This window comes from Mastacembelus armatus, chromosome 1, assembly GCF_900324485.2.
Source record: "Mastacembelus armatus chromosome 1, fMasArm1.2, whole genome shotgun sequence".
NCBI classification, from domain to species: Eukaryota; Metazoa; Chordata; class Actinopteri; order Synbranchiformes; family Mastacembelidae; genus Mastacembelus; species Mastacembelus armatus.
In genome coordinates, this window is record NC_046633.1 from 253852 (window position 1) to 281007 (window position 27156).

The 27156-nt window shown below is 42.8% G+C and overlaps 4 protein-coding genes across 8 annotated transcripts in view; all 4 read right to left on the minus strand.

Moving 5' to 3' along the window:
- Positions 1–580: 580 nt before the first annotated feature.
- b3gnt2a (UDP-GlcNAc:betaGal beta-1,3-N-acetylglucosaminyltransferase 2a) lies at positions 581–4796 on the minus strand. 4 transcript variants are annotated; one of them, XM_026304264.1, is made up of 4 exons: positions 3494–4168; positions 2930–3055; positions 2212–2295; positions 581–2111 (listed from the first exon to the last, which is right to left on the minus strand). In XM_026304264.1, the coding sequence occupies exons 3-4, from the start codon at positions 2245–2247 to the stop codon at positions 897–899; spliced, it is 1251 nt and encodes a 416-aa protein (XP_026160049.1). In that variant the 5' UTR covers positions 2248–2295; positions 2930–3055; positions 3494–4168; the 3' UTR covers positions 581–896. The 4 variants fall into 4 exon arrangements, with proteins under 4 accessions (XP_026160049.1, XP_026160046.1, XP_026160045.1 ...); XM_026304261.1 differs by having other exon boundaries at positions 2212–2389; XM_026304260.1 differs by having other exon boundaries at positions 2212–2467.
- A 154-nt stretch (positions 4797–4950) lies between these two features.
- Positions 4951–10286, minus strand: commd1 (copper metabolism (Murr1) domain containing 1). The gene is made up of 3 exons (XM_026304265.1): positions 10081–10286; positions 7794–8084; positions 4951–6049 (listed from the first exon to the last, which is right to left on the minus strand). The coding sequence occupies exons 1-3, from the start codon at positions 10252–10254 to the stop codon at positions 5942–5944; spliced, it is 573 nt and encodes a 190-aa protein (XP_026160050.1). The 5' UTR covers positions 10255–10286; the 3' UTR covers positions 4951–5941.
- A 698-nt stretch (positions 10287–10984) lies between these two features.
- Positions 10985–27156, minus strand: part of LOC113127949 (uncharacterized) — a 30302-nt gene continuing 14130 nt past the window's right edge. Inside the window, exons 2-5 of one of the 2 annotated variants that reach the window (XM_026302899.1) lie at positions 18284–18459; positions 17824–18023; positions 12588–12623; positions 10985–12353 (exon numbers count right to left, since the gene is read on the minus strand). In XM_026302899.1, coding sequence (XP_026158684.1) covers positions 11678–12353; positions 12588–12623; positions 17824–18023 — 912 coding nt within the window. In that variant the 5' untranslated portion in view covers positions 18284–18459 and the 3' untranslated portion in view covers positions 10985–11677. Of the gene's footprint in view, positions 12354–12587; positions 12624–17823; positions 18050–18283; positions 18460–27156 lie in introns of both variants that reach the window. The other variant, XM_026302900.1, reaches the window with a different exon arrangement.
- Positions 22010–25405, minus strand: LOC113128037 (uncharacterized). The gene is made up of 4 exons (XM_026303081.1): positions 25226–25405; positions 24675–24832; positions 22971–22997; positions 22010–22877 (listed from the first exon to the last, which is right to left on the minus strand). Exons 2-4 carry the CDS (start codon positions 24830–24832, stop codon positions 22010–22012), a joined length of 1053 nt encoding a protein of 350 aa, XP_026158866.1. The 5' UTR covers positions 25226–25405.

The following is a 27156-nucleotide window of genomic DNA, read 5'->3' on the forward strand; positions in this document are numbered from 1 at the left end:
AGGAACCTTCTTGCTGTGAGGCACACTAAGCCACCGTATTCCCCAAAGCAAATATATTTTTCTATTTTCCACTGAAGTAAAATTGAGAAAAATTGATGGAAAACTCTGTGAAACCACTTAGCAAAGCAACTACAGGAACAAAGTAAAAGTAAATCTACAGGCTGACCACAGGTTTTTAATGTTGTGTGTCTTGTGTTGTGCTGCCTGTGGTCCACAGTATGGTGGTGATGTTGAACCTGCAGTTCAGTGCTCGTGTGTCGTGAAAAATTCTTTTTTTCTAACATTTATACATTTAGTAGTTTGTTACTGCACATGTGATTTACAGAACTCTGAAAAAACAAAGCAAAACAACAGACACAGGTAGTTTTTACATATTTATTGTAAATGAAAATAATAAACTCAGTCTGTTTATTAGGAACCCCTGTGTCAGACCCGGTCGGTTTATTAGGAACCCCTGTGCCGGACCTGGTCAGTTTATTAGGAACCCCTGTGTCGGACCCGGTTGGTTTATTAGGAACCCCTGTGTCGGACCTGGTCGGTTTATTAGGAACCCCTGTGTCAGACCCGGTCGGTTTATTAGGAACCCCTGTGCCGGACCTGGTCAGTTTATTAGGAACCCCTGTGCCAGACCTGGTCAGTTTATTAGGAACCCCTGTGCCGGACCTGGTCGGTTTATTAGGTACCCCTGTGCCGGACCCGGTCAGTTTATTAGGATCCCCTGTACATGTGCTATCTTGGTAACATTATCAATAGTAAGGTACAATATAAATGTTTGAGTTATGTGGATATACTTTAACTGGTGGACAGAATCCAATACACAAAGCTGACTTTAATAAATATTTTGGGACTAATTTAAGGTGCTGAAAGGTGCAAAGAGTTAAGATGAATGAAAGTGTTCACTGGCAGTCCAGCTCAGGATGGATAATCCACGGCCAGAGCTTCAACATCTCCTGTGGCGTCCGACCGTGAACCAGCATCAAGCTCCTGTAGATGCAGGGAGTGGACCTGTATTTCTCCTCAATGTCAAAGGTCCTGAAGCCGGTGTGCTTCTCAGGAGCCAGGCCCAGCTTGTTCAGACACATTCCTGTGTAGACGTCGTCTATGGGATACAAGGCTACCTGCCAAGAGATGTTGTAAAGGCGTAGCGCTAACTGGCCAGAGAACAGATATCCTCCACCACCAGCATAGTCTGGGTACTGCCCCTCAAACACACTCTCTGGGATAAAGTACTTGAGCTTCTGGTTTCGGTGTGGGCCAGCATTACTGATAACATCGCCTATAAACAAGTCCTTGGCCTTGACCTCCGACAGGTCTTTCAGGAGGTCAACAATTCTCAACGTGTTGACAAAGACATCGTCGTCACCTTTCAGGATGTACTGGGCTTTAGGGCAGTGTTTGCTAAACCACTCCAGAAAGAGGACCTCCTTTAGGGTGAGGTTAAAGAAGGTGTCTCTGTAGTCCCATTGGATGAGGTCTTTGTGAAGCGCTGCCTCGTGGACCAACAGCCACAGCAGGTCTGGGAAGTGGTCCGTTGGCAAGGTGCTGCCTAGAAGGAACACTGTGACCACAGTCCGATTGGCCAAGACTCCCGCCCTACCCCATGTTTCACGGATGGCCTGTCGCCGATCAAAATGCGGGACCAGTGACTTGACCGCCAACAGAAGAAAAGGGGTGTCATCACAGACATGGGGCTGATTTATCAGTAGGGGGAATGTCCTGCAGTGCATGTACAAGAGGAAATCCTGAAAGCGCTGTGGCAGAGAGTTGTAGTCCTTGATTTGTGTGTGGACTCTGTAGTCCGGTTCGCAGGGGTTGAGGGGACCAGTCTCATTCAGCCAATGTGGGAGCATGGCGAAGGAGTTGCTGGAAAATGCCGAATTGATGATGGGGTTATAAATGAAGTCGAGGCGCTGCTGCTCCCTGTTCCAGAAGGATTTGCTCAGTACGTTTTGCTGCCAAAACCCCTGGGATGGGACTAAAACCAGGTGGTGGCCACTTTTGTCACTTTTGTTCCACGATAGGAACATCAGGATGCAGACGAAGACATTGAGCATCATCACCACACAAAACACCCCCACCTTAGTGCGCACCACAGTCATGTTGCCCCCTCTCTGCATCGAGAAACAACACAAGAGATCCTTTAAAATCACAGAACATGAGGAACAAACACCGTAAAACCTGCAGAACCGCAGCCTCAGCAGGCAGACTTACAGCAGAGCGAGGATCCAAAGGAGCATCTGGAAACATCGGCAGGCTGCTGGGTCAACCCTCAAACCACGGTAGGACTGGAAGAATCTGTCCCAACAGGTTTAGTTTTCAGAGCAGATGCACACAAGGCGCCATGTTCATCCCTGCAGGAATGGGCTCATGAACATTTTTCCTCCTCCCCCTTCGTCAGCAACGACAAGACAGGAATCACACGTTTCCAATTCAGTTTACTTGAACAGTCCTCGTCATTGTGTGCTGACTGCACACACAGAACACAAACATATTAATAAGCTTCCTTTTTATTTGTTCAAGAAGCTTCAGAGAAACTCCCACACCACCGGGTGTCACGTAAAGCGTCAGAGTAACAGGATAAACAAATGTTTACTCTTTGTTATTGATGTTAAATAAACACAAGAAGGTTTTTACGGCACCGTTCGGCATTAAAACCTTTATAGCTGCGCACGAACAGGTGGTTTTTAGGCTGATAGTGTCTTTATGTAAGAGCCACTGTCAGCAGAAACGTCCTCTGATCACATCTGAATGTGGTGATAAACACTGGAATAAACCTGACACTTAATCCCAAAGTGAAACCAGATTAAAGAGGCATGGATCCAACTTTATGGGGATTTTGGCAGCCGCAGTTTGTGGTGCAGTTGACCGACTGAGGACGAGCTGAGGGACTTTCTTACGACCTTTAATTCGGGTTTTACATGCCACACACCTGTGACAGACTGAGAGACGATGGGCCGGTTGGTCCAGTGTGGACCCAGGCGTCTTCTGGTCTCGTGTGGATGAGCCGCAGGGTGAAGGAGGAAAGGGACGACCAGGTGTGTGTTTCTGGATCTACCTGGATCAAACAAAACAACAGGTTAACATCACACACACAGTACTACACTTTACTATGATGATGGTACTTTAGTTCCTGTTTAATGGTGATTAAGTCCAAGTACAAAAACTGTTTAAACGGCAGCTGAACAACAATATGAGCTGAAAATGTGTTTTCAAACTAATGTTCACTGACAGTAACAGTACTCAGCTCCTTTACTGCAGTAACTGTAGTAATCCCCTCTGTTCCAGGTAAAAGTACTGCATCCTAAATGTTACTGCAGTAAAAGTACCATCATCCAAATGTACTTGAAGTACACTGCTGGGTATCTTGGGAATTTTCCCACCTGGGATCAATAAAGTTTGATGATCAGACTGGATTTTGTTGGATCCATCTGATCCTGAACAGGACAAGGATGAAGTAGTACTAGATGGAAATACTCAGGTAAAGTATAAATACCTCAGATTTGGGCTGAAGTGCAGTAGTAGTAGTAGTAGTAGTAGTAGTAGTAGTCTTTACTGTCCGCATCTATCCAGCGGTTAGACTCAGGAGGTTCATGTTAACCTGCCTCTTAAATCTCCGGAAGATACTTTAGGGACAGACCCCAGGTCGGGTTCTCAATAGAAGTCCTGAGCGGATCAACAGGCTGGACCTGAATCAAAACGTCTTCGTCTTTCAGGGTTTTGAAGACCTAGACGCACGGCAATCCTCATAAAAAACTGACCTCTGTAAAACCGGACTCTTAGACACCCATCAGATCTCCGACACAGAGAAGTCCCTCTTCTGTCTAAGCGGACAAGGATCTGCACAAATGCGCGTCTTCGGTGCGTCCTGTGCGCACTGGCTCCTCCCTCTCCTCCACACCGGCAGACCGAAACGCGCCGTGGTTCGGATTTAGCGACCTGGGGCCGCGTGGTCCTGTAAACCTGGGCCCCATGAACTGAATCCAGAATACGACTGAATGTTTATTACTCATTGTCACTGTAGCTGTGCGGCCATAACTTCATCACGGGATAAATGTGTTTGTTAGGCAGCAAACACACAGAAGTACTCAGCTTCAGTAGTAATACTCCATTAAGAGTACTGCATTTAAACCCTAAAAGTGTAAACATCAGCTGGACCATCCACATGAGTCCAGTTCTAGAGTCCAGACTGTTTAACCTCTGACCCCTCAGGCTTCATCTGATGAAATCACTGGTCATGGTCAGACTGATGGCAGCAATGCATAAATGATTTACAGAGTATAAAGTATTTATTTATTATTTTTATTTATTACGTCGACAAGAAGTTTTATCTCAATAAATCTGATATTTACATTTCTTTAGTTCTACAGTTTAAGGTGACTCCGAACTCCAGAGTCCGGTACGTTAGTGACTTTACCAGGCAGCAGAACAAACTTGTTCCACAGCTCCTTGTAGAAACTACATGGAAAAACACAACAGGTCCTTTAAAATCTGGTTAGGACCAATATTAAATATATGGCACCTGACAACAACCACAGCTTTACAGTCTGTCTCTGTCTTAAACGTTAACACATGATTCAAAGTCTACTGATGTCACTGAGTTTATGAAAACACTTACACTGAGCAGTTTTCTTTATAAAACTCAGCAAACAAAGTCCAGAAGTACAGGAACATGTCCACACTGACGTTTATAGGACAAAGAGGATGATCTTACTGTATCTACGCCCCCAAACCGTTAAACTGACCATTGCTCTGGTATAAGGAACAACTAAGAAGTGAAAGTATCATTATGATTCATCGGTGTCATGTGTTTAAATGTGCAGGTGTGATCCTGCAGCTTGAACCTGTTTGGTTTATTTATTAAGGTGATCTTAGTCTTTTATTGCATGTCAGATACCTAATCAGACTGATTACCACCACAGTGAAATCACCTAATAAAACTATAAACTTTGGTTTTATTTTAACATCTTATTTATTCATCAACAGGAACCATGAGCTGATTTATGACCAGACAAGAGTTTAATTACTGAGCTGAACATTAAACACAACAAACGGGTCCATTTTCATGAGCGTCCCTTAAAGCTGTGGTGTCAAACGTCCCTGCAGGTGTTTGTTCCTCTAAATAACCAATGATCTGTGCACCTGACACCAGGTGGGCTCAGGTGGGCTCAGGTGGTCTCAGGTGGTCTCAGGTGGGCAGTTTGACACCACTGCATTAACGTCAATAACACGACAGCTGCTAGTGTGCTAACATGCTACCATTAGTCAATCAACTGAATATAGAAGCCACAATGCTAATGCTAGGATGATATTTAATGTGCTCGTCAGTCGTTCAAAGCAAATTTTATATTCTTGTTATTTTTCACAAATTCAGATGCATGTGTCACGTCCATGGGCGTCCATGTGTCACGTCCATGGGCGTCCATGTGTCACGTCCATGGGCGTCCATGTGTCACGTCCATGGGCGTCCATGTGCGTCTCTACGTGGGACCGTTCAGTCTGAACACACATATTCAGAATCAAAACACTATGATCACAGTTAAGATTTTTCAGATCACACATGCAGGTTTTTATTCCACAATCTGCGTAAAACTGACGGTGCAGAAGTTGTACAGTTTTTCTTTTTTAGAGGAGCCTTCATCTCATCAGAGGAGCAGTCCACAAAGATCACCCAGAAAACTGAAATAGTCGGGTTAAGAAAGCAACCAGAGCCGGTCAGACCCTTCAAATAAAGTTTGTGACGTTGGGGCTTGAAATGCACAGACACCGTGTGATCAGATATCACAGGCAGTATGTCCTTACTGAGGATGAAGGTAAACACGGGTGTGACGCTGCTGACTGAGATGAGACAAAGCAGACTGACAGGAAAACAGGACGGTTGAGTCTGAGTCAGAGTCACTCCTCACCGTTCCTCTGCCGTTTCACAGAAACTCTCTCCAGAGGCTCAGGTGCGGTGAACAATCCTGTCGATGCTCTCCTGGATCTCAGCCATCTTCTTCAACGCCTGGTTCACTGCGGCTTCGTCAAACTCCAGACACACAAACTCCGACTCCTGACAGAGACAGCACATTTTAACACTGTCGCAGTCCAGGCTTTTCTGGACCACATGAAACTCCAGAGAACCACAGCAACTTTCCAAAACTACCTGATTTAAATTGACAAGTTGGAGACTTTGGGCAGAGCGTCACGTTAAAGCTAAACAACCTTTGGTTTGATTTTGTGACAAAACAAAGGGATTTGGTTTGGACAAGTACCGATTATTAAAAGTTGTTTTAATGAAAGACAAATGGATTAATGTGGCACCATTCAGGGTTTCCTTCAGTGTGGCAGCATATAAAGAATCCTAAAGAAATACAGGCTGAAACAACCAGGCTGACGTTAGCAAACTGATCTCAGAACAGCATTATTCTTCCTGTCCAGAGGACTATGGGAACCATAGCTGCACTAACAGCATCAGACTGTGGCCTGTGGCCTGCTCCTGAAAAATGAATGAAGCCTATTGAAGATGTTACATCGATGAGTCTCATGTGTCTCTTCACTACGTCCAACTGTCCCGTGCTGCTGCTGCTGCTCTCGTGTCTCATTCTGTTGTTCTTCTATTCATTTTGTCTTTCTGGTGTTACATCATCAGCTGATGATTATTTTATTAGGACTTGAATAAATTCATTCATGTATTTTTTAGACTGTAAGAAAACAGTAAAGTCAGAAAAACACAAATCTGCCAAGATAATCCAGGTCTGCAGCAGCAGGACTGTTCCAGGTTAAAGCTACGACAAATAATCAACAGCAGCCCTAAAACTCAGCCTGAAGACTCGTGGTTTGTAGACTGGACAAAAGTATCAGGACCACGAGAAGCCTGACGACTGGACGTGTGGGACTGAGCTGGACTGAGCTGGACACAGTGGTGTTAAAAGTCACGCAACATGAAAAACACACATGCAAACTGCAGCACGTATGTAAACAAGGTGGTCTGGAAACAGCCAACCTGCACCAGAGGCCGATTTAATGTGCAGCGAGCTACGATCACCGTCTTCAGTTTATGGAAAAAGGAAGTTTGTGGTGAAAGTTTGGGGGTTGGACTATTTCACACACAGTCCACTTCAGTCCAGGTTTCTGCAAACTTCTACACTGGAGGTGACAAGTACAAAGTTGGCACGTTAGCAAAGTTAGCACTCACTGTCAGACTGGATGTGACTATACTGACTCCATAACTTCTCAAATAGAAGCTTTTATTTTGTAAAATAAAGCCATTAGACTGTTATTTCAAACTCTCTCCATGTTTCGTCTTGACAAGAGTCTTTTCTTTTCTCCCTACATGATGTTCAGCTACCACGAATCAATCAATTTTCACATTAAAACTCTTAAAACCTTCACTTTAAAGGTAGGCTTTTAATGTGAAAAACCATCAGGTAGTGTTGATAGAACAGCAAAGAGCAAAGTGGAATTAAACAATATGAAAACATTATTTTTTACTATAAGTTAAATAAAAAACACATTAATATTAAAGCATAAATAATAAATTATTATAGTTTTAATAAAAATATTTAAGAGTCTTGTTACTTCACATCATCTCTGGGCCTGATGCTGCATAACCTAGCCTATGATTTTATCCTGCCCAGTTAACCACAGACCAGACCAGACCAGACCAGACCAGCACCAGGCTCCTCTTAAGGAAAACTTCCAACACGTTTTGTGACTTTATTAACATAAATGCACTTTTTTCTCAGTATGATAAACATTTCGGGGAACAGGGACTCAGAATCTAGTATTCATAGTAAAATTCCTGGTTGTGTCACCTGTCCAGCCCGGCCCAGCTCCAGCTCCATCAGGGCGACCGGGCCACTGTGCACCGCACCTCCCTGGCTGGCTGCGGTCTGGAGGTCCACCCTCCAGGAGAGACCCCTGAGTCCAGGCTCCCATCGGCTCTGAGCCAACAAGCTCTCCCTCACCCGGACCCGCTGGCTCTTCCAGAAGCGAGTAAGGGCGGCGGCCTGTTCAGAGCTCAGCCCAGCACCGCCCTGCTTCTTGGTCTGAGCCGTGAGGAAGGCCTCCAGCTGGGCGTGGTCCATATCCGCTGTGGCGATGGACTGAGGGACAGGAGAGGAGAAGGTTTCACAGGTATTTGTGAGAGTATTTCTGAGGCGAGTATTTCATGTGTTGTCTCATGAGTCTGTCCTGAATGTTTTAAACTGAATTTTAACCTCGACGAGACTTTTACTTGGTTGAGAAAAGGAAAAGAGAAAAGTGGATCTGAGGACGACAGAGTTCAGGTCACTGGGACAACAGGGATGATGTTTGTGTTTGTGCTGCCCCCTGCTGACACACACAGGAAGAGCCCAATGAATGAAAGCAGCAGAAGAAGTACTGAGCTCCTGTACTGCAGTAACAGTACAAATACCACAAAGGAAAAATCCTCCTGCATTCCAGATGTTACTTCAGTACACAAGTACTCCAGAAGACCAAAAGTACCATCATCCAAATGTACTTGAAGTATCCAAAGTAAAAGTACTCATTGTGCAGAATGGCCCATTACACATGAATGTATCTGATATTATTGGATCCAATTATTGATGATTATTGTGTTGATCACTTTAATGTTGGAGCTAATGTTAACTACCTTATATACTTCTAATTTGAAGTACTTTATATACAGCTGGGTAGCTGACGTTAACTACCTTATATACTTCTAATTTGAAGTACTTTATATACAGCTGGGTAGCTGACGTTAACTACCTTATGTACTTCTAATTTGAAGTACTCTATGTACCGCTGGGTAGCTGACGTTAACTACCTTATGTACTTCTAATTTGAAGTACTTTATATACCGCTGGGTAGCTGACGTTAACTACCTTATATACTTCTAATTTGAAGTACTTTATATACCGCTGGGTAGCTGATGTTAACTACCTTATATACTTCTAATTTGAAGTACTTTATATACAGCTGGGTAGCTGACGTTAACTACCTTATGTACTTCTAATTTGAAGTACTCTATGTACCGCTGGGTAGCTGACGTTAACTACCTTATGTACTTCTAATTTGAAGTACTTTATATACCGCTGGGTAGCTGACGTTAACTACCTTATATACTTCTAATTTGAAGTACTTTATATACCGCTGGGTAGCTGACGTTAACTACCTTATGTACTTCTAATTTGAAGTACTTTATGTACCGCTGGGTAGCTGACGTTAACTACCTTATATACTTCTAATTTGAAGTACTTTATATACCGCTGGGTAGCTGACGTTAACTACCTTATATACTTCTAATTTGAAGTACTTTATATACCGCCGGGGAACTGACGTTAACTACCTTATATACTTCTAATTTGAAGTACTTTATATACCGCTGGGTAGCTGACGTTAACTACCTTATATACTTCTAATTTGAAGTACTTTATATACTGCTTATATATAACTACCTTATATACTTCTAATTTGAAGTACTTTATATACTGCTTATATATAACTACCTTATATACTTCTAATTTGAAGTACTTTATATACTGCTTATATATAACTACCTTATATACTTCTAATTTGAAGTACTTTATATACTGCTTATATATAACTACCTTATATACTTCTAATTTGAAGTACTTTATATACTGCTTTTATATAACTACCTTATATACTTCTAATTTGAAGTACTTTATATACTGCTTATGTATAACTACCTTATATACTTCTAATTTGAAGTACTTTATATACTGCTTTTATATAACTACCTTATATACTTCTAATTTGAAGTACTTTATATACTGCTTATGTATAACTACCTTATATACTTCTAATTTGAAGTACTTTATATACTGCTTTTATATAACTACCTTATATACTTCTAATTTGAAGTACTTTATATACTGCTTATGTATAACTACCTTATATACTTCTAATTTGAAGTACTTTATATACTGCTTATGTATAACTACCTTATATACTTCTAATTTGAAGTACTTTATATACTGCTTTTATATAACTACCTTATATACTTCTAATTTGAAGTACTTTATATACTGCTTTTATATAACTACCTTATATACTAACACTGGTGCTAAACGTTACTTCCAGGTGTTTCTCTACCTTCACGAGGCCCTTCATCTTCTCGTGCAGAGCCGTGAACTGGTCCCGGGGCAGGTCCGGGAACAGCTGGACCCTCAGCAGCTCCTCCGTCACGTCGCTGTTGTTGTAATAAACGTGTTGAGCTATTCCGTTCAACAAACCGCTCAGAGACTTCGCTGCTTCCACGTCCGCCATGCTGTCCTGTTGCTGCGGTCACATGACCAGGCGAGCGGGTATGTCACAAGATGCAACATGGCATTGTGGGAATTGTAGTTTTTGTATAATGCAAAAACAAAATCAATTTTCTTTTTTAAATGTATTTTATTATTATATTTTTTATTACTAAAATGCTCTAATTTAATTATTTTCCAAGGTAAAGCTGTAAAGAACCGTGCCAGTATTGCATTGTGGGAACTGTAGTTTTTCTATGACAAAATAATTTCCCTTCTTATTATCCAGATGTTTCCTACTAAAATGATCTGTTAATATCTTAACACCCATGTTACAAAGGTAATGCTCTAAAGAGCTGTGTTTACTTTTCTGCAGGAACAGGAACTGTTAACATTAGCCGCGTTACAAAGGGAACATGATCAATATAGGATCAACATAGGATCAATAAAAGATCAACCAAAACCAAAGGCATCATTTACCAGCTGGTAGTGTTGATTCACTGCAAACGCAACACATCTGTCAATCTGTCGGCAAATTAGCTTCCTTACACATCTGGCTATTATATTATATTATATTATATTATACATATTAAACCATTAAAGTAATAATTCTATGAATCAACATGTGAACAAGTCTTTCCTCTTATTAAACAGTGAACTGTTGTTTCTGCTGTTAGTTTGTTGTGTAGATGAAGCAGCTACGATGCAACATAGAAAACTATTGTTTCATATTCAAAGTGTGTTAGAGACAGAAGTGATGCTGAGCTGAGCTTTAATCAGAGAAGACAATCCTTACACAAGTACAAGGTACAACAGCACAGACAGAGTAAACCCAAGGTTAATCTGTGTATGGACCTTGGTTTTCCTGTTTTCATTTACTTAAAATAAGTAGAAAATCAATGAACTGGGTCAAAATTCAAAGTGAATATGAGTAATTGTAAAATTAGCACAGTTAAAAAGAGAGAAAAGATGCATTTTAAGCAACAATAATCTTTTATCACAGTTGCAGGGGCTTCAGTGGACTGCTGCTCAGGGTCTAATGGATCTACAGGACTGTGCAGTGGGATATTAAAGGACACTGATATGTTTCAGCCCATAGAGGTCTGGTTCGTGTTTCCAAATCCAGTGTAGAGTTAAGTTTGGATAAAAAGCTAAAGTTTTCCCTCATAAAACATTTGAAAAATGACATTTGGACATTTAGAAACCAGCATCATTGACATCCAACTTGCCTTGACTGTTGTGTCCCTTGGGTGGATGAGGACCCAACAAAGACAGAAGAGGCCTGGTTCTGTAACAGTGATTAATGGATCTGGGCTAATCACTAATACGAACTAGACTTATGACAATAACAGGAGCAGTATGTTCTTCATGTTCCTGCAAATCCATGTGACCTGATTCACAGCAGTCCTTAGAAATCATGGACCCACTGTCACCCCTCAACCTGACAGTCAGTTGTTTTTATAACATCTGGGTGTCACGTCACCATCAGTGGAGCAGCTGGTACAGTGGATCCAACCTGCTGATCCGTCACAACGGAAAATGTTGCCAAGACCGATCGAGTCTCCAATCTTGGAAACAGCCTCCTTTAGTTCTGAGTCAGGTATGGTGGAGCCATCACGGGGTTTGAAGACTTTAGAAAACACAAACACATAATTCTTCCAACCCTTAATGGACTTGATGAGGTTGAGAATGTTTCTAGAGTCGTCTGGATTTGCACATCTGTTCCCACATGGGGAGGCATAAACATAAAACACCAATAAATCTTCTTTATTAGGTTTGTTAACCAAGGTGCCGAAACGCTGTAGAGTACGGTACTCTGCATGATCTGCTCTGCCATTGGAAACTGCATGAGAGCAGCTTGTCTGGACTTCAGCCCATGTCATAGACTGTTTACCACATCTTCTCAGAACATCAGTCCATTGCACACGTGACTTAGGACACTGGTCCAACACATCAGGCCACCTCAGAACCGTAGCTGCCACCATCCTCTGGCCCTCGTACACAGCACAGTTTAGAATTTTTTCTCTAACTCTGTCACCGTCGTCACAGACCAGGTTCATATCAAACCTCTGGGTTGAACTGTAGAAGGGGACGGCTACAGCCACACTGAACATTGGATTTCGTCTGTCAAAGGAAACACATGCACAGGATGAAAACCAGCTGTCTCAGGTCATTTAATACAAAGCAGAATTACAGGAAGTTCAATGACTGAGTGAGAAAACTAAACAGACGTTTTCTTCTTCTTCTGTATTTTTTAATGTAAAACAGCTCATCCTGCACCTGATCTGTGATTTTCATTGATAATTAAAGAGTAAGACTGTTTGTACATGTTACAGCAAAGTTTATTTAGACACTTACACAGTTCCATCCTGAGTCGTGTAGCTCGGCCTGAACCTGTCAACAGAAACAGAGACCAGTTACCAGCTGACTGACTGTTTCTTGTAACTGCTGCTGCCGGTCTTGGTCAGGAATCCCTTGAAAAATAGGTTCTTAATCTCAACGGGATTCTCCTGGTTAAATATCAACAGAACAGTTAAAAGAAAGAAAGGAGGCACCAAACTAAAATGTCTGAGAATCAGACATCAACATTCAAAATACATAAAATGATTCCACTTTACCAACCAACAGAAGACCACTAAAATCAGATTATATATATGGTACTCTTCTTATTTTTACTGTATAAAATGAAAGTGATTACATCAAAATACCATATGATCATTGTTTGTCATGTATAATATTATGTTTATATTTGATTTACTGATTCAAATATGGAAAAGCATTTAAAATATGAAAAACATAAAATCAATAAAGGGCAGCACGGTGGATGAGTGGTTAGCACTGTTGCCTCACATCAAGAAGGTTCCTGGTCTGAAACCCATCAGGGGCCTTTCTGTGTGGAGTCTGCATGTTCTCCCTGTGCTTGTGTGGGTTTTCTTCAGGTACTCTGGTTTCCTCCCACAGTCCAAAAACATGTATGTCAGGTTGATTGGTGACTCTAAATTGCCCATAGGAGTGAGTGTGAGCCCTTAGGCAAGGTCCTTAACACTACTAGCCTACCTCATTACAAATGAGCGATAGAAATACTGGAGTCATACAGGCTCGGACGTCGCCCGGGTCAACAAGGTCTGCGTCAGGTGCTAGGGGACCAGGGCAACCAGATGAGAAATGGGCTACTGGAACACGACACTCATTGACGAGGGCTGAGAATAGAGAACTGTTGGAATGCTACTACATCAGTAACCCCAGCGATAGGGGTTACATGAAGAGGATGTGGGACCTATGGAAACTTCGAAACCCACAAATCTTTACTAGGGCCAAAACAACTAGTAGCTCAGTGTTCCAACATCCGCAAACGGCAGATTGGGTACCAAGCCCCAATAACAAGCCCCCACATCTAACTGAAGGCAGGACAGTCCTGATCCTGAAGGACCCCAAAAGGGAGCAGTCCCATCCAACTACCGCCCGATAACCTGCCTCTGCACAACATGGAAGCTCCTGTTGGGCATCATAGCGGCTAAGATGAGTAGGCACATGGCTCAATACATGAGCAGGGCCCAGAAAGGAATGGGTAAGGACACTAGGGGAGCAAAACATCAACTACTGGTAGATAAAGCAGTCACTCGAGACTGTAAGACCAGACAGACCAACCTGTGCACCACCTGTGTAAAAATTTTCGTTTGTGCTGTTTTGGTTTTTCAGATATAAAAGATTTATTTAAAGGTCATTCTCCGGTCACTCAGCCCCCCCACATGCTCCAAATTTACCACAACTAGTCTCAATCGTTTGTGCTCCGTTTGTGCCGGTTTGTGCTGCTTGAAGCTCCGTTTGTGCGGTTTTGGTTTTTCTTAGTACAGTTGAAGTAACAAGGTAAGATCCAAACGGATCCTAACTTAGTTAAGTTACCGATCGACTGTGTGTTTCCAACTTATACCAGACACAGCGGCTCACAGGAAGTGTGGACTGTAACACCAACTCCAAGGTAAATGTTTTTACTTGCTGCTGTATATCATTATGTTCAATATGTACAATAGTATGTCATACAATATGTCTGCTGTATCTCTGTGCTTATACATACATAAGCTTTGTATGTGTTTTATATGCATGTATGTAGAAATGCACCTCATGACTCAATGAATTAAGCCAAAATTATTTTACTTGTGAAACTGAATTAAAGTGAACTAACATCTTAACATCCATTAACACAAATAATGGACCTTTAAAAAAGCAAAATAAAAAGCCGCACAAACGATTGAGACTAGTTGTGGTAAATTTGGATCATGTGGGGGGGCTGAGTGACCGGAGAATGACCTTTAAATAAATTTTTTATATCTGAAAAACCAAAACAGCACAAACGAAAATTTTTACAGCACAAACCAGCACAAACGGAGCACAAACGATTGAGACTATTTTTGCGAAATTTTGCGTTGGGTGGGGGACCAGCTTCACGGAAGTAGAGAGGGAAGGTTGTCAGGACTGAAGGAGTTGAACTTCCAGAAGGCAGCATAGTGGATGTTGAGGGGAGCTACAAGTACCTTGGAATCCCACAGGCAAATGGGAACCAAGAAGAAGCCGCAAGGAAAGCAGCCACAGCCAAATACCTACAGAGAGAAAGGCAAGTCTTAAGAAGTCAGCTAAATGGGAAGAACAAGGTCCAAGCCATCAACACCTACGCCCTGCCGGTCATCAGATACCCCGCTGGCATAATAAGCTGGCCAAAAGAGGACATAGAAGCCACGTATGTCAAGACAAGGAAGCTCTTCACAATGCATGGAGGACTTCACCCCAAATCCAGCATCCTGAGACTGTACGCTAAGAGGAAGGAAGGAGGTCGGGGACTGGTGAGCGTCAGAGCCACCATCCAAGATGAAACAGCCAAGATACATGAGTACATCAGGAAGATGGTCCCAAGCGATGGAATACTTTGCGATTATCTCAGGCAACAGAAGCCCGATGCAGAGGAAGAGGAGCAAGAACCATCATGGCAGGACAAATCCCTGCACGGTATGTACCACCGACAGATACAAGAAGTGGCTGATTGAAAAGTCCTAAAAAAAAGCTGGACTGAAAAGACAACACAGAGGCACTAATCGTAGCAGCACAAGAACAGGCCCTGAGCACAAGACCAAAAAGAGACTTGGGTCTACCACAACAGGCAGGACCCCAGGTGCAGGCTGTGCAAAGATGCCCCTGAGACAATCCAACACATAACAGCAGGTTGTAAGATGCCCTCAGGCAGGGCAAACATGGAACGCCATAACCAAGTAGCCGGCATAGTGTACAGGAACATCTGTGCTGAGTATGGGCTGGAGGTCCCAAGGTCAAAATGGGACACACCTCCACAGGTGGTGGAGAATGACCAAGCTAAGATCCTGTGGGACTTCCAGATACAGACCGACAAACTGGTGATGGCTAACCAACCGGACATAGTAGTGGTGGACAAACAGCAGAAGAAGGCCATAGTGATAGATGTAGCAAACCCAAGTGACAGCAACATCAGAAAGAAGGAACATGAGAAGCTGGAAAATGTCTGTGTAGATTCTCAGTTGTCCAGGGAAAGTTATCTAGAGGTTGAGTCATGGCAACTGGACTTTCAGTTCTTTAAAGGTGAAACGTTTCGCCACCCATCCAAGTGGCTTCATCAGTCTGAGAGAGGCTGGACAGGAACCTCCAAATATATATTACCCAGGTTGGTTTCACTCCACCTTGGGCCCAGTAGGCTCACTAAGTGATCTAAGCAAAACAGGTGAGTCGTTAGTCCACGCCCCTGAGTTGGTTTCACTTCACACCTGGTCTGAATAGGCTTGTTAAGTGACCAAAGAAAGCTCTCAACTCCTTCACAGGAACAGCAGCAACCCATTGGTTCAGATATGTGGATGACACCTGGGTTAAAATCAAAACCCAGGAAGTCCAAGCCTTCACTGATCACATCAATGCAGTAGATGCAGACATCAAATTCACCAGAGAGCACACCAAAGAGAACAGGCTAGCCTTCTTGGACTGTGAGGTCATCATTGGGTCTGATGGGAACGTAGAGATAGAAGTATACATGTGGTATAGATGTGGAAGGTGAAGGCAACAGTGGTCCCCGTGGTAATCGGCTCCCTCGGGGCTGTGACCCCCAAACTGGGAGAGTGGCTCCAACAGATCCCAGGAACAACGTCAGAGCTCTCAGTCCAGAAGAGCGCAGTGCTGGGAACAGTTAAGATACTGCGAAGAACCCTCAAACTCCCAGGCCTCTGGTAGAGGACCCGAGATTGAGGAAGACACACACACACACACACCACCCATAGGGGTGAGAAGGGAATTCTATATACACACACATATTTATATATATTTACAGGAATGTTCAAAAAGACCTACAGTGATTTCTTAGTTTTTCTCTAAACAAATTAACTACTTTAATATCCTCTTTTTTATTCTTCTCTTAATTTCAAAATGCTAAACATATTTCTAATTTGTTTCATATACTAAATGTTCATGGCATTAGTGTCATGATGTTTACTATTAAAATTTGCACTACTTACTATTAGCTCTACTTATTGATATAGTGGTAGAAATGATAGATGTATAGATTCATTATTGATTTGATTTTAAAAGATCACATCATAAGATAAAAATATTCAACAATTACTGCTGCTCAGCTCCTCTCTGCCTCAGGTCGGACTGCTGGATAAGTGGCCTCGACACGTGTATACCTGTATAGAATATTTAGTTCCTTCCAGCCTTTTCCTGTTCCCTGCTCCACTTACATTCAATCCTTGGTGTGTCCATCCTGTGTCGCTGTCAAAATGAAATGAAAATGACACAGCACTCCACTTTAGTATAACAATAAAAACTACATGAACTGTAGGTTGTCCGTTTATTGTATTCTGAAATGCTGCAGAGATGATCTCAGCAGGGCCAAGTGCATATTTGACTGGAGCCCTTTGTCTGTGTATGAGACAGAGAGGTTTGGTAGATCTTATTGCAGATGGTTCTATGTTTAAATCCGGTCCCCGGTGATGTTTGGTAGTTTCCTAGTTGTTTTGAGGCACATGGGGCTGTTTGTAGGTGGGTTAGAGCTGCAGCAGCTCAGCTCAGGAGGTGTTAGTTGGACTATCAGGCATTAAATTGACTTTTGACAGGTTGTTGACATTTCCAGTATCACAAACATGTCAAGTTTCAATTCTGCCCCTGTCAAAATTAAAATCCTCAGCCTGACATTAGAGAGAGGTGGAACCTCACCCATCCAACCAATCTAGTGAGCTTAGGATTTTAAAAATGGATGGATGGATCTCTTTGCATTCTGTATTTAAAGAAATCTTCTAAAACTGTAACCAGTATTCCCTGCAAGCCTACAGAGTGTGCAGTGACACCCTGGTCAGTAAATAGCTCAGCTCAGTTACAAATGAACTTCTAGTTTGACTGACAGGGTGAAATCCTGATCATTAGAACAATTTCAGAGATTCCATTAACCAGACACAGTCACAGCTATTAGCAATCAGTCCTTTACAGTTTATGGTTGGTGCTGAGCTGCTGCAAAAAGGGGTTGATTTATATTCTAATATATTTGGAAGCAGTACAGTGTCAGAGGAAATAGAGAGCATTGACTCACCTGTTCAGTATGTTGTTGACGATTCCTGCCAGTTTCTTCGCGTTCACCTTCATATTTAAGTTAACATTTTCTGCCTGTTTCTTCGGGTTCACCTTCAGCTGTGCGTTAATTTTTCCTGGTTTATTACTCCCACCAGCCAGAGTGTTCCCAGCAGACAGGAACAGGGCCAGTGTCACAGCCAACCACCACAGAGTCGCCATCTGAAGGTTTCAGCACAAACACCTTCCTGTTTGACAGTTCAAAAACTTTTGTTTGCCACAAAACAAAACCACACACATCAGTTCACTTTCCAAAACACCATAACACCTATTTCAGCTATTTCATCATTAGAGAGAAGCAGGTTCACACATATTTTTGCTGCTGTCAGAATAAGAGCTGATGTCAGTTGTAATTTGAGGCTTATTTTCTCCATATTTTCAGTCGTGACCTGTAGAAAATCCAACCAAGTGGAGTCTTTTACCTGCTCTGGTGGAAAAAGACGTCCAACAGATGCTGCTGCCTCAGGTTTGGTCTCGGTGTCGGTCGATGTCTCAGTGAAAACCCTCAGAGAGAAGTGATGATTTTATAGAGGAGAGTTTGGACAGGAAAACTGTGAGTGTGTCACCATGTCCTTATCTGAACAGGACCTTTAAGAAACTATGCAAATGGAAGAAGAGGATGTTATTCTGCAGTTTGAGTGATCATTTGTGTAACACTGATAAGAAAGGAGGAAAAACTGAAATGACTTTGGTGTCTGAGTTTTCTTTTCTCGCACGGTTTAACTTCTGTTTTAGAAAGTTTCTCATGATTTGATCCACTGCTGATCACCTACAACCTGGTAGATAACAACTGACTTTGTCCTTCCTCACTACACCTTCATCTGAGGTGGTTTCTTCCAGCATCCAGAGTAAAAAGACCATATGTTCCTCTGGAGTGTAGTAAAGTCAGAGTATGAATTAGCAGAAACAGGAAGTACCAAATAAAGTCCAAATACCTCAAAGCTGATATATGTACTTATGACCATTGAACTTATATATACATGTATACACAGGCATACACATGTATAGTGATGACACAAAGGCATAATCACCCCAGTGTCCATTGTTAATGATATTATTAATGTGGTGAAGAATATTATATTGATTTGTTGGATTTGTACAGGTTGTTGGACATGAGGAAGCATAAGAGTAGATGAGCAACAAATCGTTGCGTTTGTCGACAGAGTGACACCTAATTTCCTCTTTTGCCTTTTCTCAGAAATGAGGAAGGTTCAGGGTGTTGTTCACTATGAGACAGCAAGTTAAAGAATTAAATAGCCACCCCAGACATTTGGGGCCATATCACGATCATTTAATGACAGAATTTATCAAGTAGTTTGTGCTTTGGTAAATGAAGAAGTCTGAGGGATGGCTGTAGACGGCCCCAACACACCGTCAAAGCCAGAAATAAATAGACACCACAAACATTTGGGGCCATATGGCCAACATTTAATGCTGAGTGGTACCGTTCACGTTTTGTGGGAACATCACCCTCAGGCTCTGCCATGAGCAGAACAATTATCGTCACATGTGTCCACAGGTTTCTTTACTAACTTTTTCTGTTCAAAGCCTTCAATGAACTTGTTCTCTGAAAGCTGAGTGTTTGCATCAGCATGAAACCACATTCTTCTGTCAGTCCTGACTTACAGACTCAGGGTGCAGATTTGAGCAGGCGGGAAAGAAGATGCTGTAGTTAAACAGCAATGATCAGCGTGAGACAGCATTTGGAAAGCAGAAGTCTCACTGCAGTCACAGAGGAAGAGACACTTACATGTCACCATGAAAACATTTAGAAGAAAAACGATTATTATTCTTCTATTTATGGACACAGTTGGTCAAATGCAGATGGCACTGGACACCCAGGACGGAGGAACATCAGGGCTTTGTTATGAACCCGAGTGAAGCCAAAACAGACAGAAACACAGAGAACTGGCTGCCCCAGGACCATAACAGAGACCAAAACAAAGAGCCAGAGACTAAAGTATCAGAGGAACAGCATTAAAATGGTTCCAATCCTACTTATCGGACAGATTCCAGTTTGTTCATGTCCATGATGAACCTTCCACACGAACAAAAGTTAGTTATGGAGTTCCACAAGGCTCTGTGCTAGGACCGATTCTGTTCACCCTGTACATGCTTCCTTTAGGATATGTCATTAGGAAGCACGCTATTAATTACCACTGCTATGCAGATGACACTCAGTTGTATCTATCTATTAAACCTGTTAACACAAACCAGTTAACCAGACTTCAAGCCTGTCTAACTGACATAAAGGCCTGGATGACCAGTAACTTTCTACTTTTAAATTCAGAGAAAACAGAAGTTGTTGTACAAGGTTTAACAAAATTCAGAAACAGATTTTCTAACAATATAGCTACTCTAGATGGCATAGCCCTGGCCTCCAGCACTACTGTGAAAAACCTTGGAGTTATTTTTGACCAGGACATGTCCTTTAACTCACACATAAAACAAATCCCTAGAACTGCCTTCTTTCACCTGCGCAACATTGCCAAAAGTGGGAACATCCTGTCTCAAAATGATGCAGAAAAACTAGTCCATACATTTGTTTCCTCAAGGCTAGATTACTGTAACTCATTACTATCTGGATGTCCCAATATCTCCATAAAAAGCCTCCAGTTAATCCAGAATGCCGCAGCCAGAGTCCTGACAGGAACTAGCAAGAGAGATCATATTTCTCCTATATTAGCTTCTCTTCATTGGCTCCCTGTAAAATAGAGAATAGAATTTAAAACACTTCTTCTCACATACAAATCCCTTCTTGATCAAGCTCCTTCATACCTTAAAGACCTCATAGTACCATATTATCCCAATAGACCACTTCGCTCTCAGAGTGCAGGTCTACTTGTGGTTCCCAGAGTTTCCAAAAACAGACTAGGAGGCAGAGCCTTTAGCTATCAAGCTCCTCTCCTGTGGAACCAGCTCCCAGTCTGGGTTCAGGAGGCAGACACTCTCTGTACCTTTAAGGCTAGACTTAAAACCTTCCTTGTTGACAAAATGTATAGTTAGGGCTGGCTTCAGGTAACCCTGAACCATTACTTAGTTATGCTGCTATAGGCCTAGACTGCCCGAGGACCATCGGTGCACTGAGCTCCCCTAACCCTCCCCTCTCTTCCTCACCTCCCCCCTCACATGTACATTCCACCATTGAATGTCACTAACCTTGTGCTCTCTCTCTCTCTCCCTCTCTCTCTCTCTCTCTCTGTACCTTATGCAGGTGTCCCTGGTCCTGGAGCTGTATATCGCTGATGTGCAGTTACTGGCCCCACCAACCTGCAGTGTCTATTTGTTGTTTATTGTTGCTGTTCTTTTCTCTCTGCTCTATCCACTCACCCCAACCGGTCGAGGCAGATGGCCGCCCAAACTGAGCCCGGTTCTGCTGGAGGTTTTTTCTTCCGTTAAAGGGAGTTTTTCCTCTCCACTTTCGCCAAGTGCTGCTCATAAGGGATTTGTTGGGTTTTTAGTTTTTGTAAAGTGCCTTGAGATGATTTGTATTGTGATTTGGTGCTATACAAATAAAATTGAATTGAATTGAATTAAAGTCCTAAATAAGGCAGTAACAACAGAGTCCAAATGGTCCCAGGCCCACAAAGTGACACCTGGGGGTTGGGAAGTGTCCAGGTAACACAGGTGAAAGTAATCAGGTGATCAAAACCAGGAAGTAAAACTGGGGAAGACAAGTAGGGACAGTAGGAAATGGAGAAAAGTGTCAAAATAAAAGTCTAGGACAGGAAGTGCAGGTGCGTCGTGTCACGTATACAACACATGGGAGCGTCTCCTGAATGTTGCGTCCAGGCAGGTTGATACTAAATGTGTCAGGTCCAGTTCACAGTAGGACGTGGTTTTACAGAATCATTGTAGAAATAAGTGAGACACAGACAAACCACAGTGGATGCTGAGCCAAGCTTTAATCAGAAAAAAGAGAGCGTGTTTTTTCATCACAGAAAAGCTCAAATGAAATGAAAAAGGGTTTTAGAAAAGACTGTCCCCGCCAAAATAAAGGTCAGAAAATGTCTTGATTTGGTAACATGTAAAGATGCCGCCCCTGACTCAGTTTGCTCAGCTGTTATACCAAATCTGCTCTCACCTGAATCTGGGCTCTTCTTAATCTCAACTATCCTCTGCGACTTCCTCTGGTCCAACCCCAACGTCTACCACGGGCTCTTCTGCCAGATCCAACTTTTCACCTGGTCATTTGTTCGCCTTTTCCAACTTTTCACTCCCCCCCTTCTGTACGCCCCTCCCCCACTCCAGTACTGTCCCCCACCTCTCCTCCTGTATTGTTCACCTTCGCTATTACTTCCAGTTGGCGAGGAAGACTTGTCTTGGTTTCTGCCCACATTTGAACTTGTATTATTTAAGACACAATAATCTGCCACATTATTACCTTGAGAGCAGCTGGTGCACTCCATCTGATCTGAGGAGCTTGATCTGTCACAACGGGAAATGTTACTAAGACCAATCAAATTCCCAAACTTTGTAAGAGCCTCCTTTACAGACTCTGCTGTGTCGTGCAGGTGAGGTTTAGAAAAAACAAAAGCATAGTTTTTCCAATTCTTAACAGACGGAATGAGACCTAAAATATTCCTGTCATCTGATTCATTTGCACATCTGCCTGCACATGGGGAGGCATAAACGTAAAACACCAATAAATCATTTTCATTGCGTTTGCTGACCAAGGTGTTGAAACTCCGTAGAGTACGGTACTCTGCATGATCTGCTCTGCCTTTGGAAACTGCCCAAGAGCAGCTTCTCTGAACTTCAGCCCATGTCATAGACTGTTTACCACATCTTCTCAGAACATCAGTCCATGGCACACCTGCATTAGGACACTGTTTCAGAACTTCAGGCCACCTCAGAACCGTAGCTGCCACCACCCTCTGACCCTCGTACACAGCACAATTCTGAAGAATCGAATTCCTCACAGTTTGACCGTCGTCAGGGACTAGAGTCATATCAAACCTCTGGGTCTGACTGTTGAAGGGGACGGCTACAGCCACACTGAACATGGGCCTTTTTCTGTCAAAGGAAACACATGCACAGGATGAAAACCAGCTGTCTCAGTTCATTTAATACAAAGCAGAATTACAGGAAGTTTATTTAGTCACTTACGGGTTTTGAGCCTGAATCGGCCTGTACCTGTCAACGGAAACAGAAACAAAATGTTTCCAGGTAACAAACAAAACAATTTGGTAGAAGAAATGTCAAAATTAGCTTTGACATTTAACAGAAAATTAAAATATAGAAAATAAGAAAAGGAAATGAACTAAATTAAAAAGGCTATATGACCATAGTTTGTAATGCTTATTTTAGATGAAAACTCATTTATATTTTGATTTTATTATTATTATTTAAAGGGTCCATGTGTAATATTTAGAGGGATCTATCAGCAGACATGTATTCAAGTTGTAATCACCAGAAAATACCAGTTCTTGTATTTTCTAAATCTTAGAATGAGACATTTAAATCTACACAGGGAGTGGGTCTCCTTTCAAAGAGGCAGCCATATTGCACTGCCATGTTTCTACAATCTCACCACTAGATGTCGCTATTGTTTCACATTTTACACATTGCACCTTTAACAGATAAGAAATACAGACTGTCTGGTAAATCTTCTTCTCCTCTGGGCTGCTCCCTTCAGGGGTCTCCACAGCCAATCATCTGCCTCCATTTAACCCTATCCTCTGTATCCTCCTCACCCACACCAACTATCCTCATGTTCTCCTTCACTACATCCAAGAACCTCCTCTTTGGTCTTCCTCTAGGCCTCCTTCCTGGCAGCTCTAACGTCAGCATCCTTTTACCAATGTATTCACTGTCCCTCCTCTGAACATGTCCAAACCATCTCAATCTGGCTTCCCTGGCTTTTTCTCCAAACCATCTAACATGAGCTGTCCCTCTGATGTCCTCATTCCTGATCCTATCCATCCTCGTCACTCCCAGAGAGAACCTCAACATCTTCAGCTCTGCTACCTCCAGCTCTGCCTCCTGTCTTTGTCTCAGTGCCACTGTCTCTAAACCAGACAACATTGCTGGTCTCACCACTGTCTTGTCCACCTTTCCTTTCATTCTTGCTGACACTCTTTTGTCACACATCACACCTGACACTTTCCTCCACCCGTTCCAACATGCTTGCACACGTCTCTTCACTTCTTTTCCACACTCTGCATTGCTCTGGACTGTTGACCCTAGGTCCTTAAAATCCTCCACCTTCTTCAGCTCTACTCCCTGTAACCTCACCGTTCTACTTGAGTCCCTCTCATTTACACACATGTACTCTGTTTTACTGCGGCTAACCTTCATTCCTCTCCTTTCCAGAGCAAACCTCCACCTCTCTAGATTTTCCTCCACCTGCTCCCTGCTCTCACTACAGATGACAATGTCATCTGCGAACATCATGGTCCACGGAGATTCCTGTCTAACCTCATCTGTCAGCCTGTCCATCACCACAGCAAACAAGAAGGGGCTCAAAGCCGATCCTTGGTGCAGTCCCACCTCCACCTTGAACTCCTCTGTCACCCCTACAGCACACCTCACCACTGTCTTACAGCTCTCATACATGTCCTGCACCACTTGAACATACTTCTCTGTCACTCCAGACTTCCTCATACCAAACCACAGCTCTTCTCTCGGCACCGTCATACGCTTTTTCCAAATCTACAAAGACACAATGCAGCTCCTTCTGGCCTTCTCTGTACTTCTCCATCAGCAAAACTGTCTGGTAACTGAGTTGTTGAAAAAAGGCTGTTTAATCTCAGCGTTATAAAATATTTGGAAGCAGTACAGTGTCAGAGGAAATAGTTAACATTGATTCACCTGTCCAGTATGTCGTTGACGATTTTTGCCAGTTGCATTGGGTTCACCTTCAGCTGTTCGTTAATTTTTCCTGGTTTATTCTTGTTCCCACCAGCCAGAGTGTTCCCAGCAGACAGGAACAGGGCCAGTGTCACAGCCAGCCACCACAGAGTCGCCATCTGAAGGTTCGCCACAAAACAAAACCACACACATCAGTTCACTTTCCAAAACTTTCCACACCATAACACCTATTTCAGCTATTTGATCATTAGAGAGAAGCAGGCTCACACATATTTTTGCTGCTGTCAGAATAAGAGCTGATGTCAGTTGTAATTTGAGGTTCATTTGTAACATCGAAATATGTTGTTACCACCAATTCTGGAGTTGCCTAGATTGACAAGAGCTGTAGTTAAGGTTGAGGCTTATTTTCTCCATATTTTAAGTCGTGATCTAAAAAATGGAGACAGATGATCGCTGTGGCGACCCCTGAACGGAGCAGCCAAAAGGAGAAGAAGAAGAAGAAGAAGAAGAAAGAAGATCTGTAGAAAATCCAACCAAGTGGAGTCTTTTACCTGCTCTGGTGGAAAAAGACGTCCAACAGATGCTGCTGCCTCAGGTTTGGTCTCGGTGTCGGTCGATGTCTCAGTGAAAACCCTCAGAGAGAAGTGATGGTTTTATAGAGGAGAGTTTGGACAGGAAAACTGTGAGTGTGTCACCATGTCCTTATCTGAACAGGGCCTTATAGAAACTATGCAAATGGAAAAAGAGAAGGTCCTGTCTCATACTGAACAACACCCTGATCTTCTCAGAACCTTTCACATTTCTGAGAACAAGACAAAAGAGGAAATGGACTAGCTGGAGTTGCTCCACCAGAACACGCTGAGTTGAGGGTTTTGAATCATTTAATTCTCGTCAACAACAATGATGATTTGTTGCTCATCTACTCTTATGCTTCCTCATGTCCAACAACCTGTACAAATCCAACAAATCCATATAATATTCTCCAGCACATTAATAATATCATTAACAATGGACACTGGGGTGATTATGCCTTCGTGTTTGAAAAAGTATTCTGGCCCAAGAACAGCACCGGTCTCAGCAGCCAGACCTTAACTACAGCTCTTGTCAATCTTGGCAACTCCAGAATTGGTGGTAACAACATATTTCTAAATAAGCCTCAGATTTAGAACTGACATCAGCTCTTATTCTGACAGCAGCAAAAATATGTGTGAACCTGCTTCTCTCTAATGATGAAATAGCTGAAATATGTGTTCGGATGTTTTGGAAAGTGAACTGATGTGTGTGGTTTTGTTTTGTGGCAAACAAAAGTTTTTGAACTGTCAAACAGGAAGGTGTTTGTGCTGAAACCTTCAGATGGCGACTCTGTGGTGGTTGGCTGTGACACTGGCCCTGTTCCTGTCTGCTGGGAACACTCTGGCTGGTGGGAGTAATAAACCAGGAAAAATTAACGCACAGCTGAAGGTGAACCCAAAGAAACAGGCAGAAAATGTTAACTTAAATATGAAGGTGAACCCAAAGAAACAGGCAGAAAATGTTAACATAAATCTGAACACTGCACCGTCTGTTAATGATGCTCTGTCATATTCAAACAGTCTTACACTTTAATTACCAATGAAAATCACAGATCAGGTGCAGGATGAGCTGTTCTACATTGAACTTCCTGTAATTCTGCTTTGTATTAAATGACCTGAGACAGCTGGTTTTCATCCTGTGCATGTGTTTCCTTTGACAGGAAAAGGCCCATGTTCAGTGTGGCTGTAGCCGTCCCCAGCTACAGTTCTTCTGCAACCCAGAAGTATGATTTCAACCTGGTCTATGACAAGGGTGACAGGGTTAGAGAAAAAATTCTAAACTGTGTGTCAGGTTCCGGAAAATCAGAGGACCAGAAATTCCACACACTCTAGAATGCAAGTAACGAGTTTATTTTCAAAACAACCAGGGCTGGGTCCGCAGAGCAATATCTGGCGGTGCAGTGTAATCTTGGTCAGGGATCCGGGTAGCGGCAGAACACAAACATAGATTCCTTGGGCATAAAGAAAAACACCTCCAAAACAAAACTCAGGAAAACGGTGGAGGGCAAAACACTCTAATCAATTCTTCATTAAAGTCTTTCAGGTCAACCCTACATAAAATAGTTCACTCAAGATCCACGCGCTGTCCCACAGAAACCAAAAAAGGGTAATACTTCACAGATCGTCACTGACGACCGGTCACGGGAAACACCAGGAGGAGTGGGACGGCGTGAGTCGATCCAAAGCTTAGGACCGGAACATAGCTCCTTAGTGCGGCGGTGAACGGCGAAGTTGGAGAGATGTCTCGGCGTAGTTCTTTGACTGGCGAAGCAGACAATCCCGCACCTGACCGTGGCGACCAGGGAGGATATATACGGGGAATCCTGAAAGAGAGACAGGTGAGAGGAGTAGGCTACTAATCACCGGAAGTTCGGAGAGACCAGACGCACGGGGAGAATTCCAAAACAAGA